Raw genomic sequence first — 16,506 nt, 5'->3', positions numbered from 1 at the left:
AAAAGCATCAATTCTTTGGCACTCAGCTTTCTTTATAGTCCAACTCTCACATCCATACATGACCACTGGAAAAACCCTGCCTTGACTAGAGGGACCTTTGTTGGCAAAGTAATGTCTCAGCTTTTTAATATGCTGTCTAGGTTGGTCATGACTTTCCTTCCAAGGAGTAAGTGTCTTTTAATTTCATGGCTGCAGTCACCATTTGCAGTGATTTTGGAGCCCAGAAAAATAAAGTCAGCCACTGTTTCCACTGTTTCCCCATCTATTTGCCATGAGGTGATGGGACCGGATGCCATGGTCCTAGCTTTCTGCATATATATCCCCCCAAAAACCGAAACCACTACTTTGAAAAGATACATACAGCATACATCCAAGTGTTCACAGCAGCATTATTTATAATAGCCAAGACGTGGAAGCAACCTAAGTGTCCATCGACAGATGAATAAAGATGTAGTATAAAAAAGAAAGAAATTTTGCCATTTGCAAAGCAACGTGGATGGACTTGGAGGGCATTACGCTAAGGAAAGGAAGTCAGATAGAGAAAGACAAATACTGCATGATATCACATGTGAAATCTAAAAAAATATGGCAGACCAGTGAATATAGCGAAAAAAGAAGCAGCCTCACAGATACAGAGAACAAACTAGCGTTACCGATGGAGGCAGGGGAGGGGCAACACAGGGGTGGGAGACACTAACGCAAACTTGTGGGTGTGAAATAGGCTCGAGGTGTGTTCTACGACGCAGGAGAAGAGCCGATATTCTGTAATAATGTGAATGGAGAGCAACCTTTACAAATTGTATAAAAAATGTTTTTAAAGAAAAAGAAAGGTAGAAGGCTTGAGCTGGTCTGCTCCCAGGGGCTGCTCACCAGCTGGGGGGACTGGAGCTGCAGGAGCAGGTGAAGGGGACCACCGGGGCAGGGCACTGGGAGAGAGGGGAGGGTGAGCCCCGAGCTGCTCTGTCTCCACGGGAAACCACACAGTTCAGGGGCCCCCGAGGCACCATCCCTGTGAGTCCCCGAGTGCCCCATGAGCAGTCACAGACGAGGCCGGGGGCAGGAAGGCCCCCTCTTCTTCCTCAGCCCTCATCACGCCCCTGATGAACCCGGGACGAAAGAGGCTGAAGGAGGGCGAGGGGGCAGGTCCCATGCCCGCCGCGGGGGCCCCTGGGGCTGGAGGGAGGGCAGAGGGGCTGCTGAAGCTGGCAGGTGTAACCTGAGCTGGGCCTGTTATCCCGGACCCTCTGAGACCACCTTCCTTCCGGGAGGCGGCAGATTCACCAGCCCCTGCTTGGGAAGCAAAGAATCAAACTGCTTCCATTTGTGCCCCCGCTGAGTTCAGACGGGTTCGATAAACTGCTAACAGTGGATGATTCTTACTCCACGGTTCTTTGTTTAAAATTCTCTTTATGGCACTGGGAAGGGAGCTCCAGGAGAGAAAGCTGTGAACCCAAATAAATATGACCACCCAGACTTGAAAGGAGGTGAGGAAGGGCCTCCTGTTCCCTCCCTGGAGCCCAGAACCCGCCCCCCAACCCCTGTGTCCAGGCCTGGCTCTGGCAGGGCCCCTTCCCCGGGGGGAGGACGGCAAACCCTCCTCAGGCCAGAGGGCAAGGCCTATGATGTTTTCCCAGCGTGCGGCCATTCGAACGGGCTCTTGTTCAGCTGTTTCCTGTTTCCTCACCTGGAGCCGCCTTCGTCGCCGGTTTCCAGCAGGAGGGGGTTGGGGGCCGCAGCCCACCCGCCTGCCTGGGGCCGGGGGCGCCGGGGAGGGGCCCTTGGCCGGCCGTGTCTTGGCTCCGCGGCGGAGCACGGGGTTCGGCTGCCACCCTGTCAGTCTGGCAGCTTTCTGCCGCCACGACGAAACTCATTTTAAATTTAAGGAGTACACTTCTGTCTTTTTTTTTTTTTAATTGAAGCCAAGGAAAAAGATTTCTCTTACAATAAACACATCAATGCTCATTTTCCTTATTATTCTACTTTTGGCTATTTCGTATAAAATCTTTAATTAAAGTTTTTCTTTGAAATTGTCATTATCAACCCAGAAGAAAGAAAGGGGAAAAATAAAAAAGAACAACACAGCTGTGCAGATATGAAGCGCTATTCAGGACTAAATGAACTGGAACGGAATAAGTAGCTTGACTGTTATGTTCTTGGTTTTGGCTCTGTGTTCTCAATAGCACAGTCTAACTTGTCACTTTATATCGATTCCATCTGTTTACACTCTGCAGAGTATTGGCTTCCTACCGTGAACATTTCCTATTTACCAGCTGGTAGAGATGAGCCAAACCAGATAGGAAAAAATTAGACTACATTCAGAACCTCATAAACACAAACTTTCAATCTGGGGACGTGTGGGAGGCGCAGTGGCCAGCACTGCTCACCTTTAACAAAGGGGCCGACTTCCCCTCCCGCTCCTGCGATGTCCCCACCCTCCTCTGTCCCTGACTTCCTACTTCCGAGAGGACTCGGCGTTGACTCACTGGAGGGACTCAAAGCCTGTCTTTACCAAAGACGGAACAAGCTCACACAGAAAGACACCTAAAGAAGACCCGCGAAAACGGAGAGAAGGGATCGGATCTGGCTAAAAAGGAGCCTGAGGGAATTCTCCAGGCCAGAATACTGGAGTGGGTAGCCTTTCCCTCTGCCAGGGGATCTTCCCAACCTGGGGATCGAACCCAGGTCTCCTGCATTGCCAGCGGATTCTTTACCAGCTGAGCCACAAGGGAAGCCCATAAAGTGGAATTTGCTCAGTCGTGTACGAATCTTTGCGACCCCATGGACTACATACAGTCCATGGATTCTCCAGGCCAGAATACTGGCGTGGGTAGCCTTTCCCTTCTTCAGGGTGGGGGCGGGGAGAAGAGCTAAAGCAACCTAAAAGTCACAGTTGCTGTGCTGTGCTTAGTCGCTCAGTCATATCGGACTCTTCGTGACCCCACGGACTGTAGCCCACCAGCCTCTTCTGTCCATGGGGATTCTCCAGGCAAGAAACTGGAGTGGGCTGCCATGCCCTCCTCCAGGGCATAGTTGCTATCACAGAGCAAAAATCCAGCTCTGGTTTGGGGTTTCCTTGCAGCCACAGTGAAAAGAGAAACTTGCTGTATATACCCCACATATACCTCCTCCCACCTTTGACTTTCATTTTTAAGATGCTCACCGGCCACAAACGGCTTAAAGACATCGAATTGGAATTCTGTGTACTCACTGAACAACCGGCACAGCTACAAAAATAAGCCCCAAGAGGGTGCCTAGTCCAGAAGGAGTATCTCATGTCTCTCCTTCTTCCTAACCCCACCCACATGCCTAGGATGGGAGCTCCTGCCCAGACACCACGGGCCATGCGTACTGGGGTCCCTGTCACCCTGACTCCAGAACTCATACAGCTGCACCCCAGGAGGGGCAGGCCGGTCCCCCCCTGGACCTCCAGGACCCCACACAGCAGAGGTGCGCAGCAAGCACAGTCTGACGACGACGGTGAGGGACTGACTATCCTGGGGCCTGCTAACAGGCACCCCTGATCCCGGATGCTCTCCCCTCCTGTGCAGCCCTCCTCTGCTGACGTCATCGCGTAAATCCTCTGCTCTCAGGCCATCGCCCCCATCAGAAACATCAACAAGCTCCACCACCACCACCCCGTGGCCCGTGCTTTAGGGTTAACAGTAGCTCACCTTCAAACACCTCCACCCTTTTCTCTACATTTCAGAAGTTGCTCTGTCCCTGTCACAGAGCTGGTCTCCTCCCTGACCTGGCCACGCGTCCCCTGCCCACACCTCCGCCTCCTCTCCTCCTGCCAGGCTGCAGTCCTGAGTGCTGCCCCACGTTCACCCTCTGCCCTGTCCTCAACGTGGATGGAAAGCCCATCCATGGTCCAACTCAAGCTGCACTCTCACCTTCCTCGTGATGTCTCTCCTGTGCATGCTTCCTGCAGAACCTTATTTACTTATCCTGTAAATATTTACTGAGCTCAGATCAGGTGCCGGGGTCTGTTCACGGCACTGAAGTGACAGCAGGGAGCAGGGTAGGGAAGGTGCCCACTCCCAGGGGCGTATTTCCTAGTGATGGGCAAATAAACAAAACCTCGGGATGTTCTGAGTGCTGAGCGACTGTAGGTAGTGTAGTCCAGAGACCTTCGGGGGGTGTGGGCGTGCCACTCCAGTGGGGAAACTTCATGCTGAGCGCCAAAAAACCTGGGTGCTTGTCCGAACTTCGTTCAGTAAGTGACCAGTAACCATGGGGTGTCTTAAGCAAAGGGGTCAGATGAGACCCTTAACGTGTTCTTCACGTTAAGAACATGGCTCTGGTGTCGCATGAAATGGAGACTGTGAGGGGCAAGACCGGGAGCAGAAAGAACCACCCCCAGGGTGACTGGCAGGGCCATCCACGGGGGCTGTGGGGATGCAAAAGCGCACGGAGCTCCGATACGGCAGAGGCTGCGGTGGACAGGACTCGCTGATGGACTGGAGCCACTCACTGAGATGGAGGGAGGTCCAGAGAGGAAGGCTTCTTGGGTGGCGTCGGCGGGACCGTTTGCCCTGGTTTGGTCTGTGGACAGAGGTGAGTCTGGAGATGCAGATGGAGACAGAAACGCGGGAACCAACAGCACGCAGCCCCTTAGAAGCTTTAAACCATAGATGACCGAGCACTTTTAATTTTCCACATTAACTCTTTGGTTTTATCCACTCCAAATGCAAACTCCTAATTTTTTGAAAGACTTCCATGAGCCTTGCACTATGGTAAGTTCATTTTATATTGTTTCTCATAGTCTCAACAATATTGGAAAAATCTTGCAAAATTGCTTCCCCATTTCACTGCTGAGAAAACAGTTTCCAGAGAAACTAGCTTACTTGGGGGTCACTTAGAGAGTGAGTGTCTTGGTTCAGATGCACACTCAGCCAGGGGTCCGGCCTGCCCCCCCCCCCGCACCGGCCTGTCCCCACACCACCACCAGCCTATCCCCCTGACACCACTGCCCTGTCCCCCCCCACACCATTGGCCTGTCCCTCACCCACTGGCCCGTCTCCCCCACACTGTGCTGTTTTAAACATTTATTCATGCAATCTTGTGTTGACTTGCCACATGTAAGAAAGATTTTTTTTTTAAAAGATAAACTTAGTCCGAAAAAATATAAATTCTGACATAACAGCATCTTCGCGTTACTTTCCTGATGAAGCCTTTAGTAAATTAATAATAGAGCAACCAAAAATAGGTCCTGAGGTAGGAGCATTTTCAATATCTTTTTTTTTAATAAAATGGCAGCTGATTATTTTGTTATGTGAAATGCTCTAGATCAAAATGTAAGCACAGCTCTTCATTTAGCTGCACAGAGACACAGGAACAAGAGCTGTGACATTATTAATCACTATATTCGGTTATGATTGATAGGCTTTTCTGCAGGAGGAGAAAGTGCCTCAGATACAAGCTGTCCCAACAGCCCCACGATATGCTAATATTTTCTTCAGATGAAAGAGGAGATGTGTTCAAATACCTGCTATAATAGGCAATTAATACCAAGTGCACCGGAGGAGAGATGATAAAAGCGGGATTAGGAGAATATTACGAATTAACGAAAAGCTTGTATGTTTTAGTAAATGGCCTCATTTTGAGCCTGACACAGTCTTTTTATTAGGCAAACAGGCTGTATTCTGATACATTCGTGCGTGCTAATGTGGTGTTCCAATGTTAAGGTATGTTTATGAAATGGCTGTGATCCTAACGACTGTTTCTTTATTCCTCAAGCGATAATTTTTTAAATCTCTTTTTTAAGAAAATCCACCTATTTAAGAAAATGAATATACCCATCACTTGCGTGTCTTCACTTTTGTGACAATATTACCGAGCAAGCAAGCAGCTTAGTGCCTCTAATTATTTACTAATTGCTCCTGAAATGACTGAGCTGCATCTGTGCGACTCCAAGGCGCTGGGGTGATCCCATAAAAACGCGTGTCAGTTCACCCCGTGTCCCACAGACAGGCTCGTCGCGGCTGACTGGGTCGACCAGATGTTCTGACATCACGTCACCCAGACTTGAAAGAATGTTCTTGAAGGGGTGGTGATGTGGTATGAGAGCCAATGACCTAGGGCTTTTGAGGTTTGTTTAGTTTTCCTTTTTTGTTCTTTTTCATGTCTTTGAATTGCACACTCTTAAATTCTAGTCTTCAATTTAAAACAATTTTTTTCTTGCCTGTGGAGGGGAGGAGACTAGTCGTGACATTTCTAAACACACACTGAAGTTCTTACATAACTGAGAACAGCTTCCTGTGTCCTGGCCATTCCCAGGACGTAGCTTACAGGGAGCATCTGCCCGCCACCCAACTCGAGGGCAGGACAAGATGATTCTCTTCCCCTGCTAGCCCCTTCTTTGATCTCCACCTCACGCTCATGTTAGGAGTTGACAAAAGATGAAACAAGTTCAAAAGACCTGAACGTGGTTGCCCTGGCAACACCCTGCAGCCCTGCTCTAGCCCTCTTGCCCTGACAGAGTCCTCACCTGAAGCCTGTGGAGAACTAAGTGCTGCTGCTGCTGCTGCAGGACAGGCCGGGGCCCCACAGGGCTGACAGGAGTGTAAGCAGCTGAGGAGTTGGGAATGAGTGTGAGACGGGCAGGAGGCCAGAGACAGAAAGGGAAAGAAACCTCCCAAATGCCTGTTTGAAGTGGATGCCACACGACCAACAATGCAACTCTGGGTTTAGCAAACAACCTCCGCTTGTTCATACAGTGGTGATCAGAGAGGCTTCTCTGGGACCAGCCGGGTCCACCTCCGGGCATAAGCAAGAGTCACATTTGCTACGGGCAAACGAGGTATTGGGGCTTCCCAGCTGGCACAGTGGTAAAGAATCTGCCGGCCAATGCCAATGCAGGAGACCCGGGAGACGTGGGGTCGATCCCTGGGTCGGGAAGATTCCCTGGAGGAGGAGATGGCAACCCACTCCAGTATTCTTGCCTGGAGAATCCCAGGGACAGAGGAACCTGACGGGCCACAGTCCACGGGGTCGGACAGGGCTGAGCGACTATACATGCACACACACACAAACTACGTATCACCGCCTTTCCTAAAGGGCCTCCTTGAGAAGCAGGTGGCTGGTAATTAGTAGCCAGGACCCCAGAGCCAGCTCCCAAGGCAGGAACTGCAGCTCCTCTGTCCCCAACTGTGCACACAGGGCTCAACTGCTCAGCCTCTGTTGTAGCTTCCTCCACATCAAGATGGGATACCAAGAGCACCTGCCCCAGGGGGTTCTCCTGGAAACTGAATATGTAAACACAGTAAGCGCTTGGAACAGCTCCTAGTCAATGCTCAGTCCCTGCCACCTCTTATTAGTATCACAGCTGGAGAAATCCAAAAAATTACATCAGTGTCCAGAGGATTAAGGCCTGGCCAGCCTGGGGGTCCTTTCGCTGGGTGGCTGAAGCAGACACTGTCGGTCACTTTCTCCAAAGCCACTGACCTCTGCCCACCCCGTCTCTTTCTAACAAAACCCTCCATTTCCATTTTGTTCATATATTAGCTTCCACTCGCCCCCCACCCATGGTCATGTGCCTCGGGCGAGGGAGTCCAGCCACTGCACCAGGGAATGACCAGGGTTAGAGCAACGCCATCGCCAGTGACTGGTTTGTGTGTGGACAAGACCCTGGGCTATGAGTCATGAGGAGACGTTCCACCGTGTTTATGGAGAGTCATACTGGCAGAAATGGTATGCTGGAAAAAACCCAAAAACCTGATACTGCAGTATCCATGTGTCAGACCTGGAATGCTGGCCACCTCCTGGTGACCTGAGGAGATGTGAGTGAGCAGACCCTGACCTGTGCTCCCTTCAGATTTGGACAAGATGAGAAGCTCCTTATCATCTCAGCTCGGTTGGACATTTCTCACAAGGCAGGACAACCAGACACCTCGGTGGCGGTGGCTGATGGGCTGCCTCCTGGAGGTGGGGAAAGCTCCCACAGGAAGGGTTTCAGGAGGGCCTGGCAGGACAGATAACGGGACGGATATTTATCGAGCACCCGATGTACGCACGGGGTCGCTTGCGTTACTCTCACTCATTCTTGTGGCCACTCTGGCAGGTCGGTGCTGTCGCCTCGCCTTCAGAGATGGTGGCATAGAGCAGTGACAGGCCTGAGGGCCCATGGGCAGGGGCAGGGACGGGGCTTCAGGCCAGGGGCGCCTCCTGCCCACTAAGCCCCACTGCCTCCCAGCAGACTGAGACCCTGAGGGGTCTGCAAACCAGAAAGCTTGACAGCAGCCACGCAGACACCCACCAAAGGTACAGAAGCGAAGCTCAGGGAAGCAGTCCTCTCTGTGACCCAGGAGAAGCCAGGATCGAGAGGGGAGGGCAAGCAGGGGCACACCAGACTCAGAGTGCCCACAGCGTAGAACCTGGGCGCAGATCGATCCAGGACCCCGGACCCAGAGCCTGAGGATGGCATCCTGGGGACCACCTGGGCATGTAGAGCTTCCTCCTCCCCGATACAGGGCCCCAGGACGCAGATAGCAGCCTCCTCGTGTGAAGCCCCGGGTCACAGTTCCCGAAGGGCAGAGAGTCTGGACCCAGAGACCACCCTGTCTATCTCCGCCTTGACAGGAGGGAGTAAACGAGGCTCAGGGAGACCAGGGGTTCAACTGAACGTGAAGACACACTGGAGGGTCTAGTGAAAGGGAAGTGAAAGTGTTACTCGCTCAGTTCTGTCCGACTCTTTGCAACCTTAAGGACTGTAGCCCACCAGGCTCCTCTGTCCATGGGATTCTTCAGGCAGGAATACTGGAGTGGGTTGCCATGCCCTTCTCCAGGGGATCTTCCTGACCCAGGGGTCGAACCTGGTTCTCCTGCACTGCAGGCAGATTCTTTACCATCTGACATATAGGGAAATCCCAGGAGACTCATAGGGAGGACATATAGTTGGAGGGGGAAGTCCCAGACTAGTGTGTTTGGAAGGTCTGGTTGTTATGTTTGTTTACTCGCTAAGTCATGTCTGACTCTTTGTGACCCCATGGACTATATCCCCACCAGGCTCCTCTGTCCAGGGATTCTCGAGGCAAGAATACTGGAGTGGGTTGTCAAGCCCTCCTCCAGGGGATCTTCCCAACCCAGGGATTGAACCTGCATCTTCTGCATTGGCAGGTGGATTCTTTACCACTGAGCCACTGGGGAAGCCCCTTGGAGGGCCTAAGTGAACCTGAATTAGGACAAGGCTGAGGAACCAGCCATCAGACCAAGCTCACAGCAGAAGAAATCAACTGAGACACGCAAGCAGTGGGGCTCAGGCAGTTTGGGGTGCCAGCAGCTAACTGCCTGTTGGTTTAGGATGGCTAGACCACACACACATTTAGCAAAGTCTGGCTCCCAAAATTCACAAGAGACATTTGCATGCATTCTTGGCTCCAATGAGGCTCGTGGACTTATATTTAAAACAAAAGCATTAGCATCTTTCACTCCCCAACTGTGTGGCTTGCCCAGCAATGACAACGTATATATGCAGAGAGCCTTCTTTCAGTAATCGCCAGGTGATCCTCTCTGTCACCAGGGCTTGAGTGTGGTCCGATTGCAGGACCCGAGCGGTAGCTGGAAACACGCTACTGCACAGCCAGCAGCCAAGGAGGGTACTGGGTTTGTTCTGTTTATTCTGGGCTCGGTGGGAAGGGATGACATTCATGAGTTCCTACCTATTTGTCAGAGGAAACTGTAGTAATCGCCATAATAATGACAGATGGCATCGCCTAAGTGTTCCAGGCCCTTTATACCAAATGTTTCTAAGCTACACAACAGCACCACGAGATGGGTGTTCCTATTCCCAAGCACGGATGAAGAAACCCGACGACAAGGACTTGCCCAAGACCACCAGCTGATAAATGGCAGAGCCCATCCAGGCCACCTGCCTGCCCAGGGCCAGGGTAGCTGGTCGAGCTGGGGTTCCAGCTTGCGTGGGCCTGACTGCTCGGCAGGGAGAACCAGGGAGCAGGTGTCCCCTCCCTCACCTGCTCAGCCTCTGGGTGTCACCTTTCTGTTCTCTCTAGAACCAGCGTGACAACTGCCCTGGTTGAAACTCACTCTTAGTGCGAGGGCTTTATTGGAAGGAGGCTGGGATGAAAAGACAATTGAGATGAAAGGCCAGCCATCCAGTGGGAAGTCCCCTCCAGCTTTCCTCTTGGAAGCCTCACTTTCAGTAACTTACAAGCCGGACCTGTGTCCACACCCTCCCCTAACCGTCATGTCACGTTACTGATCCACAAGGGCATCTAAGTTGACATGATGGCCATCGTAAACAGCTGACTTTCCCAGGATAATTTCATGATGAACACAGTTTGTGAAGAGACAAATTGAGGACATATACCATAAATAATATCCAGTGTGTTATGTATTTCTTGCTGCTGCTGCTGCTGCTAAGTCGCTGCAGTCGTGTCTGACTCTGTGCGACCCCATACACAGCAGCCCTCCAGGCTCCCCCATCCCTGGGATTCTCCAGGCAAGAATACTGGAGTGGGTTGCCATTTCCTTCTCCAATGCATGAAGGTGAAAAGTGAAAGTGAAGTCGCTCAGTCGTGTCCGACTCTGAGCGACCCCATGGACTGCAGCCTACCAGGCTCCTCCATCCATGGGATTTTCCAGGCAAGAGTACTGGAGTGGGGTGCCATCGCCTTCTCCTACAGAATAACAAATGAACAACAATGGAAGCAGCAAATAATTGTACCAGGGTTCCTACTGATATAAACTATAGAGAAAGTAGATTTCTAGGAGCACATAGTGCTAAAAAATTATCACACTAAAAGATGAATTTCTGGTGTTAACGGCACAAGCCGGGAGAACATTTTGTGGGGTTTAGACAAACATTTTGTGGGTTTCTGGCTCTGTTTGATTTTGAAACGTACGAAAATCTCAGAAAAGTTCAAAAAGGAAAGAAAATTTGTCACATTTCTAACCAACATATTGAGTCAAGTGAATTAAACTATGATTCTCAAACTGCTCATGTAACTGAGCAGGCTCACATGCATCTTAAATAGCGGTCCGATTCCAACCCTAAACGCTGTGAACACCCCGTCCCTCCCTAGCTGTGCCCCGCTATCCACCTGTAATCCGCAAGCAAGAACGAAGCTACATGCTCCTTCCTAAACACATGCGGGAGTTTTTGTGGCTAAATTACTCCATCCATAAATGTCTATCTCCCTGCGTGTCTCTGGTTATTTTTTACCATGCCGCTCTTGATTGGCACTCACTGCTGAAAAGCAGCAGTTTTCTCAGTCTAAAGAAAACCTTGCCTTGGTTGTAGACAGAAACCAAAGGACCGCCTTACGGATGATGATCTAAAGTTAAAGCAAAGGTAATTAATATTCCAGGACTTCTGCCGGTGTGGCTCATCACAGATGAGGCCATCGGAGCGGGCGAAGGCGAGTGAACGCAGGCTCTCACATGCGATCTATTGAGTCAAGCGACTTTGACATGAGAACGCAGATGACAAGACCCAGCTCATTCTGCATCGGCTCCGTCAGCTCCCTCTGCTAGCGGTTACTTTGGACAAGCGGCAGGGCAGGGGGGTGGGGGGGTGGGGGCGGGGGGTAGGGTTGGGGGGTGCGGAAGGAACTTTGAAAGATCTCTATTACCTTTTCTCCTACTTGGGCCTCGAGCTCTTTTAACGTCCGACAGCCATTCATTTCATTCTCACCTCCCCTTAAAGACAACAATTAAAAACCTCTTGTTAGCATGTTTTCACTGAATTAACGTTTACATAGGACACACAGAGATGAAAATGATAAGAATTTCTACACTGCATATTTTTAAATGCAAGGTGTTTCTTATGTACTACCGTTTGCCAGAAGTGTGAACTCAGGCAAGTTACTTAGCTTCTCCAGGCCTGGGGCCCCTCTTCTGTAAAATGAAATACAACATCCACTCCTCCCAGGGCGGTGCGGGGACTGAGTAATTACAGCCTGCACTCCATGAGGCCTCATTCCATGGGTTAGCAGACATCCCGCTTTACAGAGGCTGGGCGGGCTGAAGGTCATGATGGGGAATTGGAGGCCCAGTCTTCAGACGCGGGTGGCCTGGCCTCGCCGCCCCCTCCCCACCCTGGGCTGAGGCACTGCGTTCTGACCCTGTGGGCTCCCATTCCAACGCAGTGCATGCTGAGCCCTGCTGAAAAGGGCTGAGCCTGGCTGGACATCTGTAACCAGCCGCTTGGCTCCATCTGCTTGTATTAACTCTGATTTTGCATCCTCTGTCCACCCATAAATCACTTCAGACTCCCTCTGTGGAATCAACCGTGGGGCTAGGATGGGGACAAAGAACACCAGATGCCACTTCACAGTATTTATCCAGCGCCTCCTGTACCCAGGTCTGGGGCACCACGTCGAGCAGAACACCATTTCCAGTCTTGAAAAAGCTTAATGCCAGTGATGGTGACAGACGGGAAATAAGCAATCAAATAAGCAACGTTCAGTTCAGTTCAGTCCAGTCGCTCAGTCATGTCCGACTCTTCCAACCCCATGGACTGCAGCACCCCAGGCCCCCTGTCCATCACCAACTCCCGGAGTTTACCCAAACTCATGTCCACTGAGTTAGTGATGCCATCCAACCAGCTCATCCTCTGTTGTCCCCTTCTCCTCCTGCCTTCAATCTTTCCCAGCATCAGGGTCTTTTCAAATCAATCAGCTCTTCGCATCAGGCAGTCAAAGTATTGCAGCTTTAGCTTCAACATCAATCCTTCCAATGAACACCCAGGACTGATCTCCTTTAGAATGGACTGGTTGGATCTCCTTGCAGTCCAAGGGACTCTCAAGAGTCTTCTCCAACACCACAGTTCAAAAGCATCAATTCTTCGGCACTCAGCTTTCTTTATAGTCCAACTCTCACATCCATACATGACTATTGGAAAAACCATAGCCTTGACTAGACGGACCTTTGTTGGTAAGTTGATGTAATAAGAAGTGCTGTGAAGACAATAAAGGCAGGCGATGGGGGTGGCAGGGAGAGACAGGGTAAGAAGGAAAGGCCCGTCTCCTGGACGGGGTGGACAACAGGGCATTGGGATAGAGACCCACACGCTGAGGAGCCAGGAGCCACTCTCTTGGAGGAACAGCTCTCTGAGCAAAGCAAAGGAAGCACGCAGCGGCAGGAAGCCCAGAGGTGGCAGGAGTCTGGCACATCCCAGGGCTGGCACTGCAGGGGCTGGGGGACCAGAGCCAACTGAGCAGGGCCGAGGAACACGGGGTAAGCTCAGAGATGGAGGCGGGCACCAGCCCAGTGGTGCAGGGGGCCCTGATGAGGAACCTGGACTTCACAGTGGGACGAGGGGAAGACACTAGAGTGCTTTAAAGGGAAATTAACTTCATTTTACATAGAACGAAGGGCTCAGAGGAGTTGAGTGCTGGACCCAAGTTAAAGATGAAACCAGGAATCCGGCCTTACAATTCTCTGTTAAATGTCATATATTTAATACTGTTCTCATTAGGTATTGAAGAGATACAAAACAGTACATGTAGCATATGTTTAAGATTTAGGGAGTAAAAGGTAGACATACCTGCGTAGCCCCCATCAGCTGCCCCAGGGCCCAGGGAGGCTGCCCCCCTCAACCTCAGCCTTCTCCCTCCTCCTCCCACCTCTGCATCTGGTCAAGGCAGTTCCTCTGCCACCCTAAACTCCAAACTCCATCTCTGTCTCCTTCAAGGGAGCCCCATCTCTATTACCTGATACTAACTCAGTGACTCCAGCTTTCTTTAGACTGGCATTTCTTGGAATGGTATGTCTTTTTAAATCTCTTCACTTTTAACCTTCCTATAAACTTATGTTTAGGTTTTTCTTTTCGTGGGCTTTACTTTTAAATGGAATATTTATTATAATTACTGATATTTTCAGGATTTCCATTTGTCCTGCTTCTTCTGATTCTTCTTGCCTTCTTTTGGGTTGATCTAAATTTTATCATTCAGTTTTTGTGCCTTTTTTTTTTTTTTTGGAGTTTGGGAGTTACACAGTCCATTTTTAATCTTGTAGCAATTGCTCTGGAAATGACAACCAGCATACTTGTCAAAGGGCCTCTCTTCAGATGGTAAAGAATCCATCTGCAATGCAGGAGATGCAGGTTTGATCCCGGGAGATCCTCTGGAGAAGGGAATGGCAACTCATTCTAGTATTCTTGCCTGGAGCATCCCAGGGATAGAGGAGCCTGGTGGGCTACAGTCCATGGAGTAGCAAAGAGTCGGACACGACGGAGCAACTGAACTGAACTGCTTTCTTTAGATCTACAGTTCTAGGGAGGCAGTGATGGTCTTCCAACACATCTTAGTTATTCATCCATTCAAAAGCGACTTTTGAACTTCCCTGCTGGCGCAGTGGTTAGGAATCTGCCTGCCAATGCCAGGGACACAGGTTTGATTCCTGGTCCGGGAAGACCCCACACACTGCAGGGCAGCTAAGCCCGTGGCGCCAGGGCTACTGAGTCCACAAGGTACAGCTACCGAAGCCTGTGGGCCTAGAGCCCGTGCTCGGCGACAGGGACGCCACCACAGTAAGAAGCCCGCGCCCTGCAGTCGAGACCCAGCTCAGCCAAAAGCCCTCGCCCTGCAATGAAGACCCACCTCAGCCAGAAAGAAGTAAATACGATAAATTACTTTTAAAAAGTCACTTTTGTGTAAGTGTTGCCCTTTGGCTTCTTTCTTTTTTAATCTTTTTTTTTTTTTTTTGGCTGCATCACAGCATGCAGCATCTTAGCTGCCCGATCAGGGTATCAAACTCTGGGCCCCTGCAGTGGAAGAGCAGAGTCTCGACCACGGGACCACCAGGGAAGTCCCCGTTTTACTGCTTTTCCGATCTTTTGGTCCTTGGGGTTCTGCCCCCACCTCTGCTTTAAATCTTGTTGGAGACTTGGCTTCTGGGATCCACAGGACGGCGCCTTCCGTCGGTGGTCCGGGCCGGGCCGTGGTCTCTTTGTCTGTTACTCCCGTCCTTTCTCTAGCTGCGCTCTTTGTAAGAGCTCCAGTTACATGTTCTGTGTCTGTGCTACATTCTGCCTAATGTTTTCTGACCGATCTTCCAGTTCACTTATTTCCTTGGCTGCATCTAATCTGTTTATTAAATTCATTGCTTTAAATTGTTATTATGAGATGTAACCTTGACCCAGAAAAGTATGTACAGCACATATGAATAGTTTGCTTACAATTAAGGCAAACACCTGTTTAACAATTTCTCAAATTAAGAAGCTGGGGCTTCCCTGGTGGCTCAGAGGTAAAGAAACTGCCTGCCAATGCAGAAGAAGCGAGTTTGAGCCCTGGTCCAGGAATATCCTACATGCTGCGGAGCAACTAAGCCTGTGTGCCACAACTACTGAGTCTGTGCCCTAGAGCCCGGGAGCTGCAACTGCTGAAGCCCGTGTGCCCCAAACCTGTGCTCCACAACAGCAGGAGCCACCGCAATGAGAAGCCCGCGCATCACAACGAGAGAGCAGCCCCCTTCTATGCAACTAGAAAAAAGCTCATGAAGCAACAAAGACCCAGCACAGCCAAAAACAGATAAATAAATACAATTTTAAAAAATAGTTTTTAAAGAATTAGAGCCAAACACAAAGAGGCCCCATCTGCCCTTCTCCAGTTTAAATATTTTCTCTCCTCCTCGTAGTAACCACTCTCCTAGCACTTTGGATATCATTTACTTTTCAGTTCAGTTACTCAGTCATGTTCAACTCTTTGCAATCCCATGAACTGCACACACCAGGCTTACTTGTCCATCACCAACTCTTGGAGCTTGCTCAAACTCATGTCCATTGAGTCGGTGATGCCATCCAACCATCTCATCCTCTGTCGTCCCCTTCTCCTCCTGCCTTCAATCTTTCCCAGCATCAGGATCTTTTCCAAGGAGTCAGCTCTTCACATCAGGTGGCCAAAGCATTGGAGTTTCAGCCTCGGCATCACTCCTTCCAGTGAATATTTAGGACTGATTCCTTTAGGATGGACTAGTTGGATCTCTTTGCAGTCCAAGGGACTCTCAAGAGTCTTCTCCAACACCACAGTTCAAAAGCGTCAATTCTTCAGCTTTCCTATGTCTAACTCTCACATCCATACATGACTACTGGAAAAACTATAGCTTTGACTAAATGGACCTTTGTTGGCAAAGTAATGTCTCTGCTTTTTAATACGCTGTTTAGGTTGGTCATAACTTTTCTTCCAAAAAGTAAGCGTCTTTTTCATGGTTTTAGTCACCATCTGAAGCAATTTTGGAGCCCCCCAAAACAAAGTCTGCCACTGTTTCCATTGTTTTCCCATCTATTTGCCATGAAGTGAAGGGACCAGATGCCGTGATCTTAGTTTTCTGAATGTTGAGCTTTAAGCCAACTTTTTCACTCTCTTCTTTCACTTTCATCAAGAGGCTCTTTAGTTCTTCACTTTCTGCCATATGGGTGGTGTCATCTGCATATCTGAGGTTACTGATATTTCTCCCAGCAATCTTGATTCCAGCTTGTGCTTCATCCAGCCCAGCACTTCACATGATGTACTCTGCATATAAGTTAAATAAGCAAGGTGATAATAC

The 16,506-nt window shown here is 50.2% G+C and overlaps 1 protein-coding gene across 1 annotated transcript in view; it reads right to left on the bottom strand.

Moving 5' to 3' along the window:
• The window catches only part of EFCAB6 (EF-hand calcium binding domain 6), a 255,659-nt gene that overhangs the window by 192,010 nt on the left and 47,143 nt on the right, over positions 1-16,506 (bottom strand). Inside the window, exon 6 of the mRNA XM_010843633.1 lies at positions 11,592-11,658. Coding sequence (XP_010841935.1) covers positions 11,592-11,658 — 67 coding nt within the window. The remainder of the gene's footprint in view (positions 1-11,591; positions 11,659-16,506) is intronic.

This window comes from Bison bison, unplaced genomic scaffold (genome assembly GCF_000754665.1).
Source record: "Bison bison bison isolate TAMUID 2011002044 unplaced genomic scaffold, Bison_UMD1.0 scf7180017864184, whole genome shotgun sequence".
Classification (NCBI taxonomy): Eukaryota; Metazoa; Chordata; class Mammalia; order Artiodactyla; family Bovidae; genus Bison; species Bison bison.
This window is presented reverse-complemented; position numbering and strand designations above follow the sequence as displayed.